The sequence below is a fragment of the Ammodytes marinus genome, assembly GCF_949987685.1.
Source record: "Ammodytes marinus genome assembly, chromosome: 10".
Taxonomy (NCBI): Eukaryota; Metazoa; Chordata; class Actinopteri; order Uranoscopiformes; family Ammodytidae; genus Ammodytes; species Ammodytes marinus.
The window spans coordinates 12,282,166-12,304,519 of record NC_137214.1 but is presented as its reverse complement, the minus strand read 5'-3'; the positions used below and the strand labels follow the sequence as shown (position 1 = coordinate 12,304,519).

The following is a 22,354-nucleotide window of genomic DNA, read 5'->3' as shown; positions in this document are numbered from 1 at the left end:
TCTCATTAGTCACTGTCATATAAACAATCTGTCATAGCTTTTAACAGAGTTCTTCATTGTACAATTTTGTCTGAAAGGCCATTTTTTAAAGCTAGATTCCCATCCCTTTATCAGTTTTAAAATGCTTTTTTTCCAGCGTTGGATGAAGTGCTATAATCTTTTTACTAAAGCAAAAGAAGCAACCACAAACAAATTCAGCTGGCCATTAGTAAAGTCTGAGGACGTAAAATCTCTCAAAGCCTGTGCACTTTTCCTACGTGAGTGCTGCAACGTAATGGAGAATGTACAGTAAATGAGGGAACTCAATGTGTCGGCAAACATGAAAGCATTGATTTCGAAGCTTCCATACAAGCTAGAGAGAAAGATGGAGAGAATCTGCATGTGAAATGGTGGAACGACACAACCGCAGGCCACAGTTTACTGACATTGTCACATTCATTGAACGACAGGTCAAAATAATCTCAGATCCAGTCTTTGGAAACATTCAAAATACACCACCGGACACAGGAAGCAAAACTGTGAACAGGATGAAATCACAAATCATCAAACCCAGATTCAAAGGGTTTTGAACCACTGTGACTACCATCGAAACCCCCGACATATTGGAAATCCAAACAAACTCTATACAGGCTCAAAAGTAAAGTGATGGGTCTGCTCACAACACTGTCTGTGTATGCTGCTCTCAAAACCACAAACTGGACTGGACCAATGCACGCAGTTGAAGAAGAAGACACACAGGGACAAGATTGCCTTTATAAGGAAAGAAGGAATTTGTTTTGGTTGCCTTGGCATAGGGCACCGCAGCAAGTGCGCATGACTTGCAAGGTATGCAACCAAAGTCATCCCAGGGTTCTCCACATTGACCAGAGGGAGAGAGTTAACCACACAGACCCAAACCAGCCAAGGAAACCATCAATAAGTAATGCAAGCATCTCTTTGCAAACATGTGGCCAAACAACAGGGGCCGGTAGCAGCGATGGGGTTTTGTCAATATTGCCGATACAGGTGAAGTCAAGCAAAGGGGATAAAATCATTCAAACCTATGCATTTCTAGATCCAGGCAGCTCTGACACATTTTGCTCAGAAACCTTGATGAGAAAGCTGAACCTGACTGGTGGGAAAATCCAAATCAGCTTGTTAACCATGGGACCAAAGGCATCTGTGTCCAGCTATATGCCCACAGACTAAGAAATTGCAAGCCTCACTGGGAAACAGTTTTACTATCTACCCAAGGTTTACACCGCAAATAGGATGCCTGTAAGCACAAGCAACATCATTAAAGAAGAGGAGTTGACTAAGTGGCCATACATGGATGGTGTTGTCCTTCCTCGTATTCAGGCTGATGTACAGTTGCTGATAGGCACAAGCGCCTCAAAATTGCTTGAACCATGGGAAGTGGTTAACAGTCATGGCAATGGGCAATATGCCATTAGGACCCTATTGGGGTGGGTTATTAATGGTTCCCTTACAGATTACAGTGAGGCGCGAAGCGAGAGTGGCTGCCCCGTTGCTTCCGTCGATAGGACCTCCATAGCACAGCTGGAAAAGAAGCAGAAGAAGTTTGACCAGACGCTTGCAGAGGAGAAGAACATATCTGCCCGCTATGCAGAGGAGCGAGACAAAGCTGAAGCCGAGGCCCGTGAGAGGGAAACCCGAGCCCTGGCTATAACCCACAAGCTGGAGTCTCTGATGGACTACAAGGATGAACTGGACCGCAACAACAAACTGTTGGCAGGAAAGTCCACGTCTTGGAGAAGTCCAGGCGTACGATGGAGCAGCAGCTGGAGGAGATGAAGACTCAGCTTGAGGACCAGCTACAGGCCACGGAGGACGCCAAGCTGCGTCTGGAGGTCAACATGCAGGCCGTGAAGGCCCAGTATGAGAGAGACCTGGCAGGAAGCAACGAGATGAGAGAGGAGAAGAAGAGGTCACTGGTCAAACGGGAGCGGCAGAAGTGGAGTAAGGAGAGACTAAGTCGTGTGTACTTATCGCAGACACAGCAGCTCCACATGGTTCCTTGGAAGAGTCCAGGTGACCCATCCTGACAGTAAAGGACTAGTGTGTTGCACAGAAGTAAAAACTAAAACCAGTACACTGGATAGACCAGTAACAAAACTTTTCTGGCTTCAAGTAGCCGCAAATTAGAAGAATAAATAATTCAGAGAATTTCTGGTTTAGTTTTGAGTTTTATATGAATTTGTGAATCTATTGGCTCCATTTTTTGAGGTTAACTTTGAATTGTTCATGCCCTCCTGTCACTCTCAATTAGGGGCCAGTGTGTTGGAGCCAAATTGCTGTTTACATTTGTTTTGTTTTGTTTATTCTAATTAATGATTGAGAGGTGTGGCCTTGGTGTCTGCAGAGGGTGGATAGCATAAATACCTGGCAACCTGGGATTAGATTCAGGTGTGTAATGGGGAAGGCCACACAGTTTTTGACCATGCTTGTGCTCGTGCTAATGTTTGTATACTGGAAAGAGCCTATTTTGTGTTTATATGAAGAAACAATAACCTTTGGAACAGTTTGTTTTTGTAGTCAATAAAAGGATTGACAAATCCAACAATACGGCATCTTCTGGACATTGCATTAATTTACACATGCGTCAGACTTCCGTCTAACCCTTACCCGTCGGAGTAATGCTACAAGAAAAGCCATTACACTATACATTAAAAGTATAGGCAATAAGACATCTGATTCTATACTTAGAGGCCCATGTAAGAGGCTTAACATTTTGAGTAATAAATTACAAACTGTGGCATCATTGACAACTGTACCCTAATTGCGACACACGATACAACCACTTCTCAATACACTCACAAGCACTGACAGCATTACTGCCTCTCACATCAGGGAGATAATGTAATGATGCAATGACCAAGTGTGTGTGTGTGTGTGTGTGAGTCCCTGTAGATGTATGGGCCTACCTAGAGACTGTCATTTCTTAAGTGGGTCCATTATGTTTGTGGTCAATTTATGGTAACCTAATACAAGACACGAGACACATGCAAGCGTTTGGATGTTCAAACAAGCTTCCATGTGACAGCAACAGTTAAACTAAAGATTCATGTAAGCATTCCTGTAAATGGCCAATAATACTGGGTAAGCCACACACCTATAAAATATGAGACACCGTCTGTCAGATATTGATATCTGACAGACATGACAGATATGAGGAGAGAGCGGAGGATAACGAGATGAATTTCTTGGTGAAATGCGAAACCATGGTGTAGCAGGAAATGATCCATGTAAACACAATCGCACTCGATCGATTAAGGACATGCCGGCACACAAACAACCCAAGATCATGTGAACGCATCACAGACACACCACACTAGGGAGAGCCCACTCACTCGGTTCTCGTACAGTAATTGCTGGTGTTTGCCAATCTGTCAAAACGTAAATATTTATTTAAACAATTATCTGATGGATGGTCTGACTTTGGTGAACATGTCCCTTGATATTACCTCTCAAAGTTTTCATTCATCCTATGAAATATCTCAACATTTACTAGAGGAACTGGCACATGATCTTAATTCATGTCACCGTCAATAGAATATTTTGACCATTACTTTTGACCAAATAACGGCAACACCATTGGCATCAGAATCATCTGTTTGTGTTTGGAGGTAATTAGCAAATGTTAGAATGCTAACAGCTTAAAACTAAGACAAAGAACCTGGTTGAAAACATTATCCCTGTCCTTGTGAGCATGTTAGCATTCTGACATTAGTATCTACCTTTGTTCAGCCTCACATGGCCAGTAGCAAAAACTGTAGACTGTTGTTTTCACAAGATTTATAAGGAGATATTCAAAAATGAATTTGAATGGCTCAGTCAGAGGTAAATCAAGAGTCAAAACTATCACAACACTTAACCGATATTAAACAGGTAGGGTCATTCTGAGGACATTGGGTCAATCCCACTGCTGAAAGAAGAGCACCTTATCATCATCATCAAAACCAACACTGCCCAAGTGGAAGTCAACCACACATCCGGGAGTGTATTGGCTCTTAGAAACCACCATCGTTGACCCCAATATAGCACCCCTTTTCAAAACCACTGTGTACTTAGGCCTCGGACTCTCGTTTAAAACCACTGTCTCTCAATAATTTACCAGAGTCGCCCTTCTTACTTCCCCTGATAACACACACACACTCCCAAACCGCTCGCCTGGTTAAATGGATCTAATGTATAATGCCAGTGCTGGTAGTATATGGGAATTCCATGAGTAATACTTCAGTCCATTTGCTGAATGCAGAGAGGGGTTTTAATAGATAACTAAAATCATAAATAACAGTAAAATAGATAAATAGATAAAGGAATATAACAAAAGGATGCCTGGAGTGTTACTCATCTAGGCTTCTTTCATATACAGTGCTGCTTGAAAGTTTGTGAACCCCTTGAGCCTTTTGGAATTGTATTTATTTTAACCATTATTAAATAATTTTTATCAATACCAGTATTTTTTATATGAAATAACAGATGTTTGTTTATCAATTCAACATTTTTCTTTTCCAGAAATCAATTGTTAAAACAGATAAAACAAATTATTTGACAACTGTTGTATGTGCAAAAGTTTGTGAACCCTGAGCTGCATTGCTTAAATTGAGCAGGTAAACACAATCAGATGGGCCAAATTGAGTGATGAAATGGACCAATGTAGTGAGGAAATTGGGCGGAACTAGATAAAACAGAGATCAAACCAGGTCAGTTTAGGCTCACCAAAGTGAACCCATACAGGTCAGACATGCTAAAAGGGAAAAAAATCTCAGAGGATCTCAGGAATATAGGTGTGATGCTGCACATTTGTCTGGGGACAGCTATAAATTAATTTAAAAAAAGTTTGAGCTCCATCGGTCCACCGTGAGGCAAATCATCTACAAATGGAGAGCTTTAAGAGTGACTGAACATCTGCCTAGAAGTAGATTTCCTTCAAAAATATCCACACGCACCACAATACAAGTTATTTTTCAGTTAAAAGCCAACCCAAACATTACATGTAGTGATTTGCAGACCTCTCTTGCAGCATCTGGGACATATGTGCATGGTTCCACAATAAGGGTGGGTTGCTGAAGAAGCCCCTGCTTTCAAAAAAGAACAAAACTGCTTGTCACAAATTTGCCAGAGAGCACCTGGAGATACCTGAAGTCTTATTTTGTGGACAGATTAGTCCAAAATTTAACTGTTTGGTCATAACCAAAACTGCCATGTTATATCCCATTGAGACCGAAGACTGTTTTGCAAGGGAGATCTGTTTTCCTTTCCCACGTTACCATTCACACACATTCATACACCGATAAGCAGACTAACTATCGACATTCACACGAGGCAAGGTGGGTGAAGTGTCTTGCCCAAGGACACAACTGTGACACAGGTGGCAGGGCGGGGATCGAACCTCCAACCCTTTGATCATCGGCCGACCCGCTCTGCCAAATGAGCCCCAAACTCTGCCTACCACCAAGAGAACCTTCTCCCAAGTGAAGAATGGTGGTGGCAAATGGTCTGCAAATCTCCAGATGTAATGTTAGGGTTGGCTTTTACCTGAAAAATCACTTTTCTTGTGGCGCTTGAGGATATTTTTGAAGGAAGTCATCATATTTTATATTCATATCCCTCATATTTTTCCTATAAGTACAACTGGGTCCAGGTTCTTATGGGTTAAAGCTGCTGGTTTCTATTATCATACAGAGGCACGATACAAATGGCCGATCACAAAAAAAGCAGCAGTTAGGATTTATTAAAAATTGTTTATTTATTCAAGCCTGAAAACATGACAAAACAAATTGAATTCTCTACACAGGAGGAACACAATGCTTTTGAATCTGCTGTTTTCATGCCTTATCCACATCAAATATAATAACTCCTACCCTCCTCAGAGCTTAAAACTACTACACCCACCCATGAGTGAGATGAAAAAACAAAACAAAAAAACATTAAGAATCCTAGGAGAAATGGTACACCAGCATACCTGCATTAAGCTGATCTGACAGTAGAAAACACTCACATACCAAGTACTAAAGAGCATTCAGAGTCACAAGGTGTGTTTATACTCCGAAAATAAAAAAATGGAGAAAAAAATGGAGAAAAAATAAAAAAAGAAAATCCAACTCATGTCTGTTGATGTGTCCGTCAGTCCGTTTGTGTGTTATCAACGTAGAGAGTATAAATGCTTGGTCCTCGGTGTGTGTGTTCCATGGGTAACAGTGTGTGTGTGTTTAGTCAGAGTCTGCCTCTGAGCTGGCAGGTGTAGACGCGGCCTCTTCCTCCTCCTCCGATTCCTGGTTAGAAAATATTAAGAAAGAGAGTCAGTACAATGTGTGTGTGTGTGTGTGTGTGTGTGTGTGAGATGAGTGAGAAAGAAATGGGGGGTTTTATTCCATGTCATGAGATAAAGCTTTTGAGGGTTTACATCATGTAGAAATCTAAGACCCTCTTACACCATGGATACTTAACAAAATCCATTTGAGGCATTTGATTAAAAAAGAATGACTTTTCTATTTTAGATATCACTTTTTAAAACATTTTATTTCCCTGTCTGCCTTACCTGCAACTTCCCCAAATGTTTATTCTGAGTGTAGTTTTGTTCACATTGCCTCTTTTCCCCTGCAGCTGGCCTTCGATCGGACATGCAGATCAGCTCCACTATAGCTAATACTATTTTAAAAGTCCTTTCTCTTCCTCTTCTTAGTTGCTTTTCACTTTCACATGAATTTATTTTTTAAATAAAATTGCCTGGTTGGCAATTAGTACCTTTAAAAAAAATAAACTGTAATAAAATTAGGGCTGTCAAACGATTACAATTTTTAGTCAGATTAATCACAGGAATCTGTGGATTAGTCACGATTAATTTTACCATTCAAAATATGCCCGAAAAATTCGAATTTTCTCTGTATATTGTTGTATGAACGGAAAGATAAAGGACAGAAGGTGGATATGTACATTTAAAATTAGTATTTTTATTAATTGAAAATCCAAATGATGGTTTTAATACTGAAAATTAATTTAAATCAAACTAAAATATATACCTACCACACCATAATTCAATTGGTCTGTCTCTTTACTATGTCTTTGGGCAAATATAGGCTATATAATGGCATTTATTTGGTGAATCTATAAGTTATGCATTCTTGAATACAAATTGATTACAGTCCGTGGTGTGTTTGTGTTTGTGTGCGCGAACACGTCCTAGGGACTGTTCATTTGTGCCAGGAAGCCGCCGTTATGTTGATGTCTACTCACCAGTGTTGGGAACATTACTTTAAAAAGTAATTAGTTATAGTTTGTTAACAGAATTTAATTTGCTTTATTGTATAATATTTTAATGCACAATACATGCTTTCTGGCTGTTGAACTTTGTCCCAAAGAACTCCAAAGTGTTTTGCTAAGACAAACTTGTTATTTAGCCTTGAAGAAGAAACTGCCTAATAAGATTTTGGCACATACAGAGGTATGACGCATTCATGTGCACAGTAAGAAAAGACTCCCTAAATTTCCCATATCCTGTTATCTGCCTAATTAAAAACATTTCTGCTTTCGCCAGCAAAAACAAGGGCTGGACACACCAAACTTAGTATGTGTTTGCGCACACACCAACTTCTCTTGCATATAATCTCTGTACACTGTTCATTCGATGTATTCAATCATGTACGCCCATTTGTGATACATGTTGTTTGACCCTTGCATGCTGTTTGCAAGTAAATTCACCTGCTTCCAAGAAGGCCTGACTCAGTTTCAATTATTCAAACACTTGGGTAGTTTGATGAAATAATTCTAGTAACATAGTTACTCACTACTTGTTCCAAAAAGTAACTGAGTTAGTAACTAAATTACTTTATAATAGAAGTAACTAGTTACCAAGGAAAGTAACTGTCTGCGTTAGCCTACTGTAAAAAAAAAAGTTGCTAGGCTACATGTCAACAAATTTGGATTTTTCTGAGCAGTTTTCACAAGTCAGTTGAAATGAGTAGAACAGACAGGTAGGCCTACTTGTAGGCTACATGACCTTCAATATTTATTGCACATCAACAGACAGCAAGAGGTTTATCCTGCACTTTAAGTATTTTGTTCTCAACAAAAGTAGTAGAGGAAACTGCTGAATGTACCGTGCTGATCTGCTATATCACTGGATTCACTTCAGGGGTGTCGGCTAAAACACCACTTAAGGCCCAAAACTTCAGACTATGAAGCATGAGACGATGAGACTCCTCTCATCGTCCTCGAGTAAGGATTTATCCTATGTGTATTTCCTTCTTTAACATGCACAGCAGCATACAGATCCCAGGAAAAGAACAATAGCAATATTCGGCTCGTGATGACACGCTAAACAGCTGTTGCAACCGGCGAATCGCGGCCGTTTAATAACGTGCATAAATTATAATTTATAGAGATCGGGAAACTCCATGCACTTACTCACAAAGGCGATGCAAACAAACTCAGGGAAAGCACGTTTCAACCGTGGATTGATAGGTGGTTACTGCGGCAACTTGCACGCTCACACAACAAGGGCTGCCATTTTTCAGGCTTCGAGTATTCGTTGGTTTTTCCGATTTTTCATGATGCAAGCAAGTCACGGTTGATGATGGCTGAATAGCATGGCTGAATGTAAACAAACAGCTGAGCTAAGCTAACGTTAGCATTACGTCAATCATTACATTTCCTTCCGAAATCGCGCTAATGTTGTGGTAGCCTATAGAGTTATTAGGAACACAATCTATTCTTCCTCCATCTCTCTCTCCCTCCTGCGCTTGGTGCCGCACACATCACGTAGCCTACTACAGCTGATATCACCGGTTGGACTTTGAAAGGGCACCGGCAAATTATCGAATTATAATTCGATAATATATTTTAAATGAACGTCTAATTTGTATTTTACAATTGTTTTATACCTTGTATATCCAAATATTATTTGCTGACAAAATATACTGCAGTTTGAGCTACCTTTGCAAAAACAATGTAAAAAAATGTTTAAAAATAAATAAATAATATATATTATTTTAAACGGCGTTATTCCCAACACTGCTACTCACACACACCTCTGAAAACTGCAGACGTTTGTGTCCTCGCGGGCTCTGAACAGAGCGGACAATGTTTCTCCTCCTGTTGCTCCCGACATCAACTGTCACCCGCGGCAGTTGATTTTATATACTATCTATGCCCCCGACACAGACGTGACCGTTAGCAGATTAAAACACGGCAAAGGCTAACATGCTGCTATGTTTGGCTACGCGCAGCTACTGATCCTGGGTCAGCCATAACGTTAGAGTGACTGTAGTACAGAGCCGCTGGGATGCACGGGGCGGATCATTCAGCACATGCGTTAATTGCGATAAAAAAATTAACGCGTTAATTCCAGAAATTAATCTCACCCTGCGTTAACGCATTAATTTTGACAGCCCTAAATAAAATATATAGTTACATAGTTACAGGAATAACATTAAATAAATATTTTTGACGGTTATTATGAGGCTTAATACTGCCATTAAGCTGCTATTTAAGACTACAAACACCTGCATCATACTGTAAGTAAACTGTCCCCAGTCACTAGAATGTAATGGAGACTAGTGGCCATGATATAACAGCAAATAAACAGTTACAGAGTGACGTAGGGGATATAAAGTAACTGAATGTGTGGTGAACGGACAGAGGAGGATGAATGTGATAAAGGCTTTAGGCCATTGGCTTTACCTTCTTCTTCCTCTTGCTCTTTTTACTCTTGTGCTCAGAGTCTGATGAGTCCGAGCTGGTCGGGATGAACTCTTTGCTCTTGAAGCTGCTGTCGCCTCCACTGCGCTCCCTCTCCTTGTCTCCGCCACCCGACTTCCTCTTCTTCTCCTCCTTTTTACCTGCAGATTTTCTACTCTCCCTGATGGGTTGAAGGGAGGGGAGAAATTAGGCCACATAGATTATTGTTAAGACTGTGTGTGGTGCCAAGAAAAACAAAACAAAACATGGGATTTCTTCTGCGTTGCCGGCCTTACTTCTTGGAACTGGAGGCGGCTGCTGCTGCGGCTGCTCCTCCGCCGCTCTCCATGTACTCCTTCTTTAATATTTCATAATTCTTCTTAGCCTCCACGGCCTTTTCATCCCACTCCTGAAGTAAAGAAAGGAGAGACATGGTAAAGCGTTGAACATAAAACATCATGCTAACTTCTGCTTGAACACATGTTAAGACAAATACATTTCAAATAGTCAAAGCCTACCCAGAGCAAGATTTTTTTTTCCAGTGGTGCCAAACATACACAGCTAGTAGTTTTAAAAAGTGAAAAATAAAGAAAAGACTACAAACTAGTTTAACCGGGTCATCTCCGGCAAGTAATTCTGTGATGAATGCAGACCTACTAGCAAACGATCACACAGACAGCTTGCACAAGTGAAACAGGAATACCAATTCAAAATCTGACCTCCTTGTCTTCTTTGCCCAGTTGTTTCCACATCTCTCCGGCCTTCTTGGAAATCTCCGTGATGGAGATGCCCGGGTTCTCCGACTTGATCTGCTCGCGGCTGGCGTTGAGCCACAGCATGTAGGCACTCATGGGCCTCTTGGGGCCGCCCTTATCTTTCTGCTTCTTCTACACCCATTAAAAAGGAAAGAAAACAGCAGGTTGGATGGGTGCTATTACACAGGTGTCGAAATACAAGGAGCAGTCTCTAAAAAAATAAACCCAAAAAATTGCAGCTGGAATCCTGAGTATTTTTTCAACCCCTATAGTCTTATATTTATTTGATGTCTGATCCCTGTCTCAACTGCTCTCTCACCTCCCTGCGGGGTTTCCTTTCCTTCCTCTCCTTCACTACTTTGACTTTCTTGGGGGTCTTCTTCTTCTTTGGGCTACCGTCATCACTGCCCCCCTCCCCGTCATCGCTGCTGTCGCTCGGCGAGGCATTACTGTCGTACCTGAGGGAAACGGCAGATTAGTACCAAGGCGTTCTGGGAAAGAGAGTCATTCAACCTTTCTACTCCAGAGATCATTTAGGGGTGAGACCCTCATTTATAAAACAAATCAAAGTAAATACAGCACAAAAACAAAGAAAAGTGAAAACAAACAATAAAAGAGAAGTATAAATAAAGTAAAGGCCCACAAAAAGCCCATTAAAAAGAGACAAAACTATTGAAACATTAAATAGTAGACAAAAAAAAATAGTAAAATGGTTTGTTAAATGACATTCAGATTACTAAAAAGCCCATCAGATAATACAATAGGAGACAGTGATGTAGAATGGCTGCAATTAAAATGACGTGAATGAAAATATAGTATAGTTAATTAAAACAATAGCAAGTAGTGTTTGGCAGGTTTAAGATCACATGTCTGAATTGGTTTAAAGAGCATGATGGTATTGATTTGAATTGGTCGCTGTGTAAGTTGTTCCAGGAGTCAGGAGGAGCACTGAAGCTTAACGCTGTCTCTCCCCAATTCAGAGTGGACTTAAAGCACATACTAAAAAAGAGAAAGTCACTCACTCTTCTGCAATGTCATCATCCTCTTCTCCCGGATTAAACGACTCGTCTAAAAAGAGAGGGGGACAAAAAAGAAAGCCCACCAATCAAAACGCACTGATCTCCTGAAGGCATCATGTGTTGCCTCTCTTCGTCACACCAAGGCCGTCCCACTCACCGCTTTCGCTTCCGCCCGATTCGTCGCTGTCGTTGCCCTCCTCTCTGATCTTGCCCTCGGCCTTCATCCTCTCCAGGTAGGCGTCGTGCTTGTCTTCGTCCGAGTCGCTGTACTCGTCGATTTTACCCTTCATGCCCTGAAAAATAGACCACGCCGTCAGAACCCCCATACAGACAATACTGCCGACGATACAGTCCTCCATGACATGACAAGGGTCAGGCAGAGATCATCAGGAGCAAGTTAGAATTGCTTTCATAATATATTAATCGTTTAGTCCATGAAATGTAAAATCAAATATTTTTTTTAAATGCCTTTCTTTGCCCAAGCAATGTACATAAATATAGGACTGAAACGATTAATTGATCATCAATATCATGGACGATTATTGTTTCTTTTGATTGACTGAATGATTAATCAACCCAACTGGCCTCATGCAAGACCATCTCCGTATTCCTAAGCATTTTTATTAGTCAGATTTAGCATATCTCTCTGAACTGCACCACCTTGAGGAAGTTACTCATAGCTCCTTGATGAATTAAATCTGATTTGATGTCAGTTGGCCTCCATAAATACAACTACATGTTCCCCTTTATTTGTGGTTAAAAGAACGTTCGCGGTCCCGTCAACAGGAAACAATTGACCAAAAAAATAAATAGAAAATTCACGTGCTGCTTAAGAACAAATCTTTAGTTCAAAGAAAAAAATGGTTCTTGCATGAGGCCTAAAATCTTCATCTTTCCCCTCATCCATATAATTGTAACATCTTTGTCTTTATGAAAAACAAGTTACCGAAAGAACTTTTGCTGTATTGTAATGTTTCATTAGATCAAAACCAAGCCATTCCCGATCCCATAACGTGTCCATTTCCCATCACCATGCATCAATATCCGTCTGCCCCGAAACGGACAGGGTCAGGACTCCTTCTAAAAACACCATACAGGAAATGGAGAGCAGGCCCATTCATTTTTCATTGGCCTACCCCTCTGACCCCGTCACCATGGCAACAGATGGCCCTGTTATAAGTGGAACCGAGTTGGTGCTTTGACAGTGAGACCAGGAACTTGTATAAGTCCGGAGACTGCATTAAGGCTGATGCAATCAGCACGCCCCATGTCAGGCAGTAGTCCTGATGACAGCTTTACTGAGTGTTAAAGCACACCAAAAGCCCCAGGGCCACACATTAGTCAGCACGATGCACACACACACACACACACACACACACACACACACACACACACACACACACACACACACACACACACACACACACACACACACACACACACACACACACACACACACACACACACACACACACACACACACACACACACACACACACACACACACACACACACACACACACACACACACACACACGTCAAGAGTCACAAACTCCTTAACCCCCATTTCCCTTGATTAGTCATGAATCAATTGCATTGGTAACGACCAACCAAAATCGAGATTAAAAGGACACAATCTTTGGTAACACACACACGCAGCAGCACACCATGCAAGCAGAAATCACTCCACACGGATAAGATCAAGCGACTAGTCCACACAGGATGCCCATAACCATACCCACCTTCTTCTACAGAGGTACAGACAGACACATAAGAGAAAGGCAACAGGCATCAATATATGGGATGGAAGTCTCACAGAACTTGTGTAATATCTTTACTTGCAAACTGTGAAATGTTTAAATAAGAACATTCTTTACCTCTTTGAATCCTCTGTTCTTGATGTTGAGCTTCTTGGCGTTGACAAAGTCAAACAGTTTTCCGTACTCTTCTCTGAAGGAAAGGAGAAAAGACGAAGGTTCAGAAACAATGCCAACAATTAAATGGTTAATTTAAAAATAAAGTATTCCTTCATTTAAATAGCCAACTGTAATGTCGTTATATATTTATAAGAAGAGAAGTGGGATATTTGCTGTTTTAATATAGATGAAAAAAAAATCATTCAAACGTATCTTTGGTCGCACAGTAAGTATACAAGTATTTATATTGTCACAATCCTTTCTACTGACATCTTCTATCAAGACATCGAGCCTATATTTATGGAGACAATAAGAAACCTGGATAATGCTAGATTCATATTGACGAGAGAATGAATAATACTTGGTTCCTCTAATCCATGTAAACATATCCAGGAAGAGTCGTAGCTGTGATGTAGCTGTGTGTGGAAAAGTAAAGCCAGTTTGACAGTGTGCGGCGTGATCACCTCTCGATGCTGCTGAAGGTGTACTGATTGCCCTGCTTGGTCTCGATCTCAAAGTCAAAGGATCGCGTGGTGGTGGTGCCTCTGGCGAAGTTGACGCAGGAGATCTCCTCAAAGCGCAGGTGCACGGGGGGCTTGTGGACGTAGATGAAGCCCCTCTCCAGCGGGTAGAGGAGGCCTGACGACGCCTTGTAGGAGCAGGTGATGCACTGGGCGCCAGAGTGACTGTGGACACGACAAGGCAAACCCTTTAATAGGATCAAATGGAACGATAAAAAAAAAAAGTCAATCCGTGTTCAGTGTTGTCCGTTATGTGCTCACCCCTGGAAGTTTCCGGGCACAGTGATCTTGCGGTTGACGAGGGACTTCATCACCCTGCTGACCATCTCATACAGAGAGCCCGACATGTTCTTACTGAGTTTGCCCTCGAAGCGGCGCTCCACGTCCTCCCTGGTGGACAGACACAGAGGTAAAGACAGGTTCGCCATCTTGAAATCAGACACTAAAGGCAGCTACGACATGCACTATTCAGCACTATTGTAGTACTTTAATATGTTCTTCTGTCGCCACCGGTCTTAACAGCAGAAACACTTTTACACTTGTACAGCTATTTATCCGACTTTTGCACTTTAACATACCGTGCAATGTACGCAAGTGCACAATAAATTTACAAACAAATGAACCTTGAACCTCTCTAGAATTTGTTAGCAACAAGAACAGAAGTTGTCCTTACACTCTGCTCCCCTCTAGTGGATAAACACTTTACAACATCAGAGAGTGTGATGTAAAACACACACACACACACACAGGTTGTGTCACCATCAGGTTTTGTTTTTGTTAACACATCTATAGCTAATGTTGCACTTTGCTACATACAGCCTGTGAAATGTCCTTTACGTACTCGCTCATATTGAGTGTGATGCTGAGTTCCTCTTCCTTGGAGAAGAGCAGGATGAGGAAGTGATAACGCGTCTGACCCTGCTTGATGGGAGGATCCAGACTGATCTATTAAAACAACAGAGAATGACAAGCGGAGATAGAGAGAGTGTCAGAAGGAACGAGAGAAAACAAAAAAGGGGACAAAATGCTTGTTTATTTAACCCTTAGGAGTCAACATTTTTTGATGAGCCCTCTGTGTCATGTTTGACAGAACTTTGAGGAAAATGCCTATGTATTCACCTGCTATTTGTTCATATAATGTGTATTTAGGTTGATGCCACCTCAATCAAACTTTTACATCATCATTATAACCTTATTTTCAGCTTTCAAAATATTTAATTGGGAATGTTTGTGTAACCCATAGTAAAAATAAGTTTTTCGATTGGTTTGTGGTTTTGGGTCCAATATGTTCGTATAATATTTAAAAATGTAAAGGATATCTATTGGGTCAAATATGTGAGGTAGTGCTGATGAAAAGGATACCAAACAATGCATGTTAACTATTTCTGAATGTGGTTAAGGAAGTCAGAATCAAAAGTATGCAAAAACGGCAAAAAATAGCCCTGGACTCCTAAGGGTTAAAGTGTGAGAGAAAAACGTAACAATGTCCACTTACAACAAAGAACATCTGCCTCTGGTCTTTGTGTGGCAGAAGGAAGAGGCGGAGGACGGTGGTGTAGGGAATCTTGTAGTCAAACGTCTTACCGTGGAGGTGGAGGAAAGAGGGGTAGATACGGATGTCATATCTGAGTTAGGAAAAAAAAAAAAGAGGGATGAGAGAGCAGTCGAGCTAGACTGACAATGTGGGGTTCCCAAACATTTTTACAAATAGATTTTCAAAACCTTTATCAAAATTCCACAACCTTACTTAAGGTCGGCATGTATCACAATCATTTGGCTCAAGGTCTCTCTTGAGCCATGTGTTATATTTGTCGTTAGAAAGCCGTAAAATGTTAAGCATGGAAGATTTTAAACAATAGAACTGGTAATTCAAATAACTATTTTGCATAACGTTAGAGGGTGTCTTGGAATTTTTATGATCATGTTTTAAAACACCAGTGAAAATTTATTGGAAATTCAAAACTTTTCCAAAACATTCAGTCAATTCCAAACCATTTCCAGGCCTGGAAAACTGTTTTTTTTTTTCTTCAAATCTCATAACTTTCTCAGGAATTTCATGGGATTCCGTGGGAACCCTGTGAATGGTGTAATCATCAGTACTAGTGGAGGGAGTTGAGCACTGATCCTATTGTGTTCAGACATTTAACTACAACTATGGATCTCAGGGTTAGTCCTCCAATGAGGAAATCTTTCATTTGTGGAGGAGATCTGTGACTTTGTTCTGTGCTTGAGTGTTGATGGTCTTACCTTCCTCTGGGCGTGAGACACTGCAGCTCTTTGAAGACACACACTGCGTCGCCTGTGGCCTGGATCACATCAGCCTTAGTTAACACATTCTGGGCAAACGCCTGTAGGACAAAAAAAAAAAACATTTTGACATCAATATCACCGTCAAAACAAACAAAAAAAACACATAGCTTTTCATTGATAAAAAACAAACAGAATCCGCCCATCCTATCCTCACCTCGACAGGGTCTTGCCGTTCATCCGTCTGGCTCGGCGGGACGTAGAAGCGCACCTCCATGAGGGAGACCTCGGTGTCGTCGTTCTGGTGAAACTCCAGAGTGACTTCGTTCTTCCCCGTGGCGCACTGGGACACGTTGGACAGCGGGATCTCAAACGCAGAGTTGTCGTTGATATCAAATGATAAAAGAGGCCCTGCGGAGGGAGGGAGATATGGCAGAACCTCATTTAAGGTGCAGCTTATATATATATATATATATTTTTTTTAATATATATATTTTTTTTAAATAGCATTTTGTCCACACTAACCATTTCACTTAAATTTGACTGTGACTAAACTAGATTTCTTCTCTAAATACTATTTTCAGTCTGCCCCCTACATTCGCGCTAGAATCAAGCAGGAACTCCGGAGTGACATGAAATCGTAAATGTATAACTAGCGACAAAAATAAAAACAAAAACACACTTGGGATAGCTATTCGGCTAATCATTTAGACATGGCAGAGCAGACAATAAAGACACCACAAATTCCCGTTGCATAGTTACTTAGTACAGATATAAATATTTAAACTAAATGCTTCTTTTATCATTTTCTACATAATCAATAGACCATTATGTTGTTAAGAGGCGAAGTTCAGGACAGCCAGGCATGCTAACATGTTTTGTACATCTGTTCTTTATAGAACATTTCATAAAATTCATAAAAATACATTGTGTACGTAGTTAGGATGATTTGGTTTCTCCAAGTGTGAACTGTTTACCTGAGAACTTGGCTGTTCCCCAGTTCCATCCCTTCACACACATGTCCTTCTCCGTCACCTCCACCTTGTAGTTAGCCTTGAAAAACTCAGAGATCTTCTCCAAGTCCTGATGGACACATTGTAAGAGAGGGGGGGGGAGCATGGGAGGAAACAATAAAACATTTAAAAAGGGAAAGGCTTCATGTGAGTGAGGCCTGTAACACACTGGCACCGCATGGGCCAACGCTTAGAAAAACACCCTCCAAAGAAAAGGGGGTGAGGAGATGGGAGGGCCAATTAATCACGATGCAATTATAACCCCGCCCGCCACTGAGGCCACTTGGGAACACGGGAGGTGAACGTAATCCATCCGCCCTCGCTGTCCTCCTCCTCCCCTACACACCGCCGCTTGACAATCAGTCTGTTTATTTATCCTGCAGGCCTGCTTACAACACGAAAAGGACACACACTCTGACACACACACAGTGACAAACACATACAGGCACTGTCCTCGTAGTACACACACATGTGGAAGTGATTGCGGTGTGTGAGTGTGTGTGCAGAGTAGAGAATGAGACTCTGTGGGAAACAGAGTTTACGCACCTGGATATCTGCCTGTCTATAAGGTTATTACAGCCAATTAGAGCCCACAGAGTCAGTCAGTGTGTTAGTGTGTGTATGTGCACGCTAAAGTTCATCAGCATGTTTGTTTGCCTGGATTAAGGCTTTGTTTAGACGAGAGAGCATGTGTTAGCAGATGTGTAAATGCATGAAAATCAAGGAGTTTGTGCAGAAGGGGCCTGTTTGTGTTGACATGTGTGTCCTCATCAGGCCTGCTGTGGACTGGTTCTTTACTCCTCATTACAGGTTTGGCAGATTTGTTGTTGCCAAGCTGCCCCCCACAGACACTCATTCTTAACCAAACACAATCACATAACCCCCCCAACCCATGTACGTCTATTACATTGTTTCAACCCTGCTCTCCAAACAACCTTCAAGCTCTCATTTGTTCAAAACCATGATGCATGTATTAGGAGAAACTGAACAAAACATTCCTGTTTACACATTTTTGGGCCCATAGAATAGGCTAACTTCCTAAATAAGTTAGGCTCTTCAAGACTAGGATCAAGGGTTGACATATTTTACTTTGAGGAATATAAGCAAGTTTTCCCTACAAAAGCCTTTATTTCACTTAAAGAAGCCAGCTTTCTCAAATGTCATAATTATTGTTTATTGGTCGATTGATTTGATGCTTGGGCTGTGAAATCTGAGAAAAAGGTGACCAGTGCCCTTTGCAGATTTCTAGTTTTCAAATAAACAAACAGTCTTAAAGAAAAAAAGATACTCAATTTGAAATAATATAAAAACAGCAGATGCTCACATTTGGAAAAGAAGTTGTATTTTTCTTCCCATGATCATGACTAATTATTGTCAATTAATGTTGCTGCACTATATATCAGATGATGGTTCTTCACAATTTGATACTGTGGCTGCAGGAACATTTTGCTACATACCAAAGTTTTGAGGTTTGATAATTAGCTTTCTAAAAACAAAATGCAACCACAGCTGACACCTGCGCAAAATGCCATCTTAAAACAAATCGCAAACTACAATTGATGTACATGCCTCTAAACCCTAGGCTCTTCTAGCAGGTCAGCTTCTTAACAGCCTTAAATGCAGAAACTCGTTGTCTTAGTCAGGGACACCCCAGAAAGACTCCTCAAAGCTTCTGTAAAGCTCGCCAGCGGCTAAACCTCCAGCCAACTCCCGATTACTGACACTGGCTGTGGGATAATAAACAATTACATCACGCCTTGTGCTACGAGAGGATCCATCTCCACAAAAAAAAGGCTGATTAACCCCAGGAGACGCCGCTGCTCACAGACTGTAGGATACTACTAAATCCCAGGTTTTTAAACTAGCGTGCTGACATTCCCCATACACTCAGAGCATCAGGGGGAGAAAGAAAAAAAAAATAGGGTGATAAAACACAAACACAACTACAATTTCTTTCCCCCTGTCTTTCTTCTGAGCCAAAATGTTTCAGTGGGTTGATATAAACAATGGCTCACATGAGCCGATGATTACACTGTTTATGGAACACACATGCTAGCGCTGCTTTCCCTCATTAATCCCATTAGGAGCTTTGGAGAGAAGAGCTGACCCAATCACATACTTTCAGCAACACACAAACACACACTTAAGTGGTGGCCTTTTTCGCAAGATGGTGGTGGTATATCTGTGGTATTGTTAAGATGCTGGTGGAAGTTGTTTATCGGAGGACCTCCTGCTTTTGTTATAACCCTCATAATAAAGACAGTGATGAACGAACCACGAACTGTAATATTCTATTGTTGCCTTGTTCTCCTCTGAATAATAAGGTAACAATTACGGTACTTCCAAGGAGCAGAAAAATGCACCCAGTGAGAAAAGATGTTGAGTCTGTTTAGGTACCAAAACAGGAGAAACGTGTTGTAATCTGTAGGTATGAAAATTAATAAAAATAAAAATAGACTTACAGTGTCCCTGAAGCCGTCATATTTGTAGAACTGTCCTGAGTTGGTTCCCAGCTTGATGCCATGGCCTAAGCACACTCGTCTCCACTGGGCCAGATTGATCTCACTGGCAGTGATGTTGTCCACCTTCCCCGTCTTGGTGCTCTTATAAACCACGTTTTGCTTGCCGAAACGCAACCGTCCGTCATTCTGCAGCGACAGAGGAAAGTTAAATACAAATACATAGAGACACAGGACCTGTGTTTAAACCCAAGGGTTTGTTTAAATTATGGCTGAAAGTAGAGGTCGAAGAACGGAATAGTCAACTTGAAAGATGTATTGTTTAAGTCTCTTTCTTTTTAAGCAAAAAAAGAATAATAGTACAAATTTATAAAATGAATAGGTCAAATTGTGCTCGATGAAAATAGGAATTTCCCCTTTGCTGATATTTTATAGACCATATAACCCCTTAGAATACTTTAAATAATGTGTAGCTTCTCTTTTAATAATGCCATTGCTGCACTTGTTCATATGGATAACTTTTAACTATCGTTCATTTAGTAAGAAATTAAGTAAGTAATTACCTTATTGCTCATCCCAATTTACAATACAAAACCCACAGTGCCCCAAAGCTGATAAATATAAATTAACTTTCATGACACCAAGCATTGAACTCAACTCTCTTATTTTACTTCAATTTAATACTGGTCTTGGATGCAATGCCACTGATATATTAGTAAATCTCAGTTAACACAAAGCAGGTGTTCAACATCATGGTGTTTTTATTATTAATTATTTTTTTAATATTGCATGACTGGCAACTCGACACCATTGAAAATGAGGGTCACCCCTCAATTGGTCTCTCGAGGATAAATAAAAGTTAAATGAAAATGAAATGAAATGGCTTCCTAAATGAGATATTAGTCTGTGTATTGATACTTTTTTTTAACTGATTTACATTGTGGATACTATCTGCACATCAGTTTAGAGAGCTGCTGGGGATACTAACCCAGGAGCCTTTGACCTCCTGGTAAATCTCGTTGAACTCCAGTGTGTCTCCCATCTCAGCTGCACGCAGTGACTGATGCTCTGCAGACAGAGAGACAGAAAGGGGAAATTCATTAGATAGAGCCAAACATGCAGAAGATAAGATATGATATACTTTATTATCCCGTATAGGGAAATAGGTATTAGGCTCCAATCCACTGAATCACAAAAACACACTTGTCACAGTGAACCTACACTTAGAACATACATTTCTTATACATACATGCGTAAAAGATAACCTAATTACGGTATTTATTTTTATAATTATTGATTCTCGTCCCATCTCCTGGAAATGATGTGATGTTGATGAAAACATGGTCATAGAGACAAAGGGACTGAGCCACTGGCTCTTGAGTGGAGAGATATAAAATCGTGCCATCATGGGATTTAGTCAATACTAAATACAGTATTTGTACTTATAGCTTTTCGTTTTCTTTGAGCAATTTCCACAGTTTAAAGAGATGTGAGCTAGCAAGCTTGGGCTTTACGTTGTTGTCTGTAGGCAATTAAGTCCTTACAGAGAAGTGTCATGGATTATAAACTATTTCATAGAAACATCGTTAAGTAACCATAAGTCTCCGGTGTTTTAATGTTATATAAATGATAACTTACGTCCATTCTGCGCCACTAACAATAGCTAGGCTAACTTGAACTGCGCCGGGTGCGCTTCTTTTACTGAACGACGTTACGCTGACTCTGGGTTATTAAACATTTACTGAGAGCACTAGCTACAATGTCGACCGGTAGGGACACACCGTGCAACGCATCGAACGCTCCTGCAGAGCTAGGCCGATGATAAAGAAATCAAGTGATGTTCAGACTTCATTTTTGCAAACGTACTGGTTGCAAATAAAGCATGTCGGCGACACTTCTAACATTTTCTTGCAAATATACCAAACAGAGTTATTGAACGAGCGATACAATATCATTTTAAAACTTCATGTCTTACTGTCAGTGTGGAGAGCAGCTTCGCCTGTTTCCCGCGTGTAGCATCAGGAGCTAGCGCTACGTCACAGGAAAGACTCGGGGGGGGGTGTCCGTATTTACTTCCGGTTTGATGGAGAGTTTTTGTTGTACTTTTAAACGCCTTTAACGTGAGGCAAACATGCTCTGAAATTCGGACGCAGAAGTTTGGGTTTCACTTGAACTACCAAGTCGGTCACGGAAACTCCTGTTTGAGAACGGACAGTCCCCAAAGAGCACGCGCGGAGGAGAAGGCTGCAGTGACCTTTCATCACCACTGGATGGCGCCCAACACATCTAAAAAAGGACCGGTAGGCCTATAGCTCTATTCTATTCTATTCTATTCTATTCTATTCTATTCTATTCTATTCTATTCTATTCTATTCTATTCTATTCTAAAACAGTAATGCAGGATAGTAAAGTAAAGTAATAAGAAAGAAAGGTGGATATTATATAATTTCGTCACAGTCTATTCAGAGTGTAGCTACATTATATAAACCAGACATGTGACTGGAGGCCCTGGATCAAATAAAACCAGGCCAGATTAACCTGCCAGGGAGCTTTAGGGACCCCTATTACCCCACCAGTTTCTCTCACTCTCTGTGTAGTGTTAAAATGTTTTTCCTCTCGGCCATGTTTTCTGTGCAGTAATTTGAGTACACAAATTAATTAAGAAATGCAACATAGCCGGCTACAGCAAAAGCACAAAACTGAAATAAACAAATTGAGCCTCTTCAAAGCGGGACCTCAATAT

The 22,354-nt window shown here is 40.9% G+C and overlaps 1 protein-coding gene across 1 annotated transcript; it reads right to left on the bottom strand.

Moving 5' to 3' along the window:
* Positions 1–5,795: 5,795 nt before the first annotated feature.
* ssrp1a (structure specific recognition protein 1a) lies at positions 5,796–21,647 on the bottom strand. The gene is made up of 18 exons (XM_080035076.1): positions 21,587–21,647; positions 20,600–20,679; positions 19,615–19,800; positions 17,117–17,222; positions 16,357–16,550; positions 16,140–16,240; positions 15,388–15,517; positions 14,734–14,837; positions 14,154–14,282; positions 13,836–14,057; positions 13,333–13,405; positions 11,613–11,748; positions 11,459–11,504; positions 10,756–10,894; positions 10,401–10,568; positions 9,978–10,090; positions 9,685–9,862; positions 5,796–6,278 (listed from the first exon to the last, which is right to left on the bottom strand). Exons 2-18 carry the CDS (start codon positions 20,651–20,653, stop codon positions 6,216–6,218), a joined length of 2,142 nt encoding a protein of 713 aa, XP_079891202.1. The 5' UTR covers positions 20,654–20,679; positions 21,587–21,647; the 3' UTR covers positions 5,796–6,215.
* Positions 21,648–22,354: the final 707 nt, after the last annotated feature.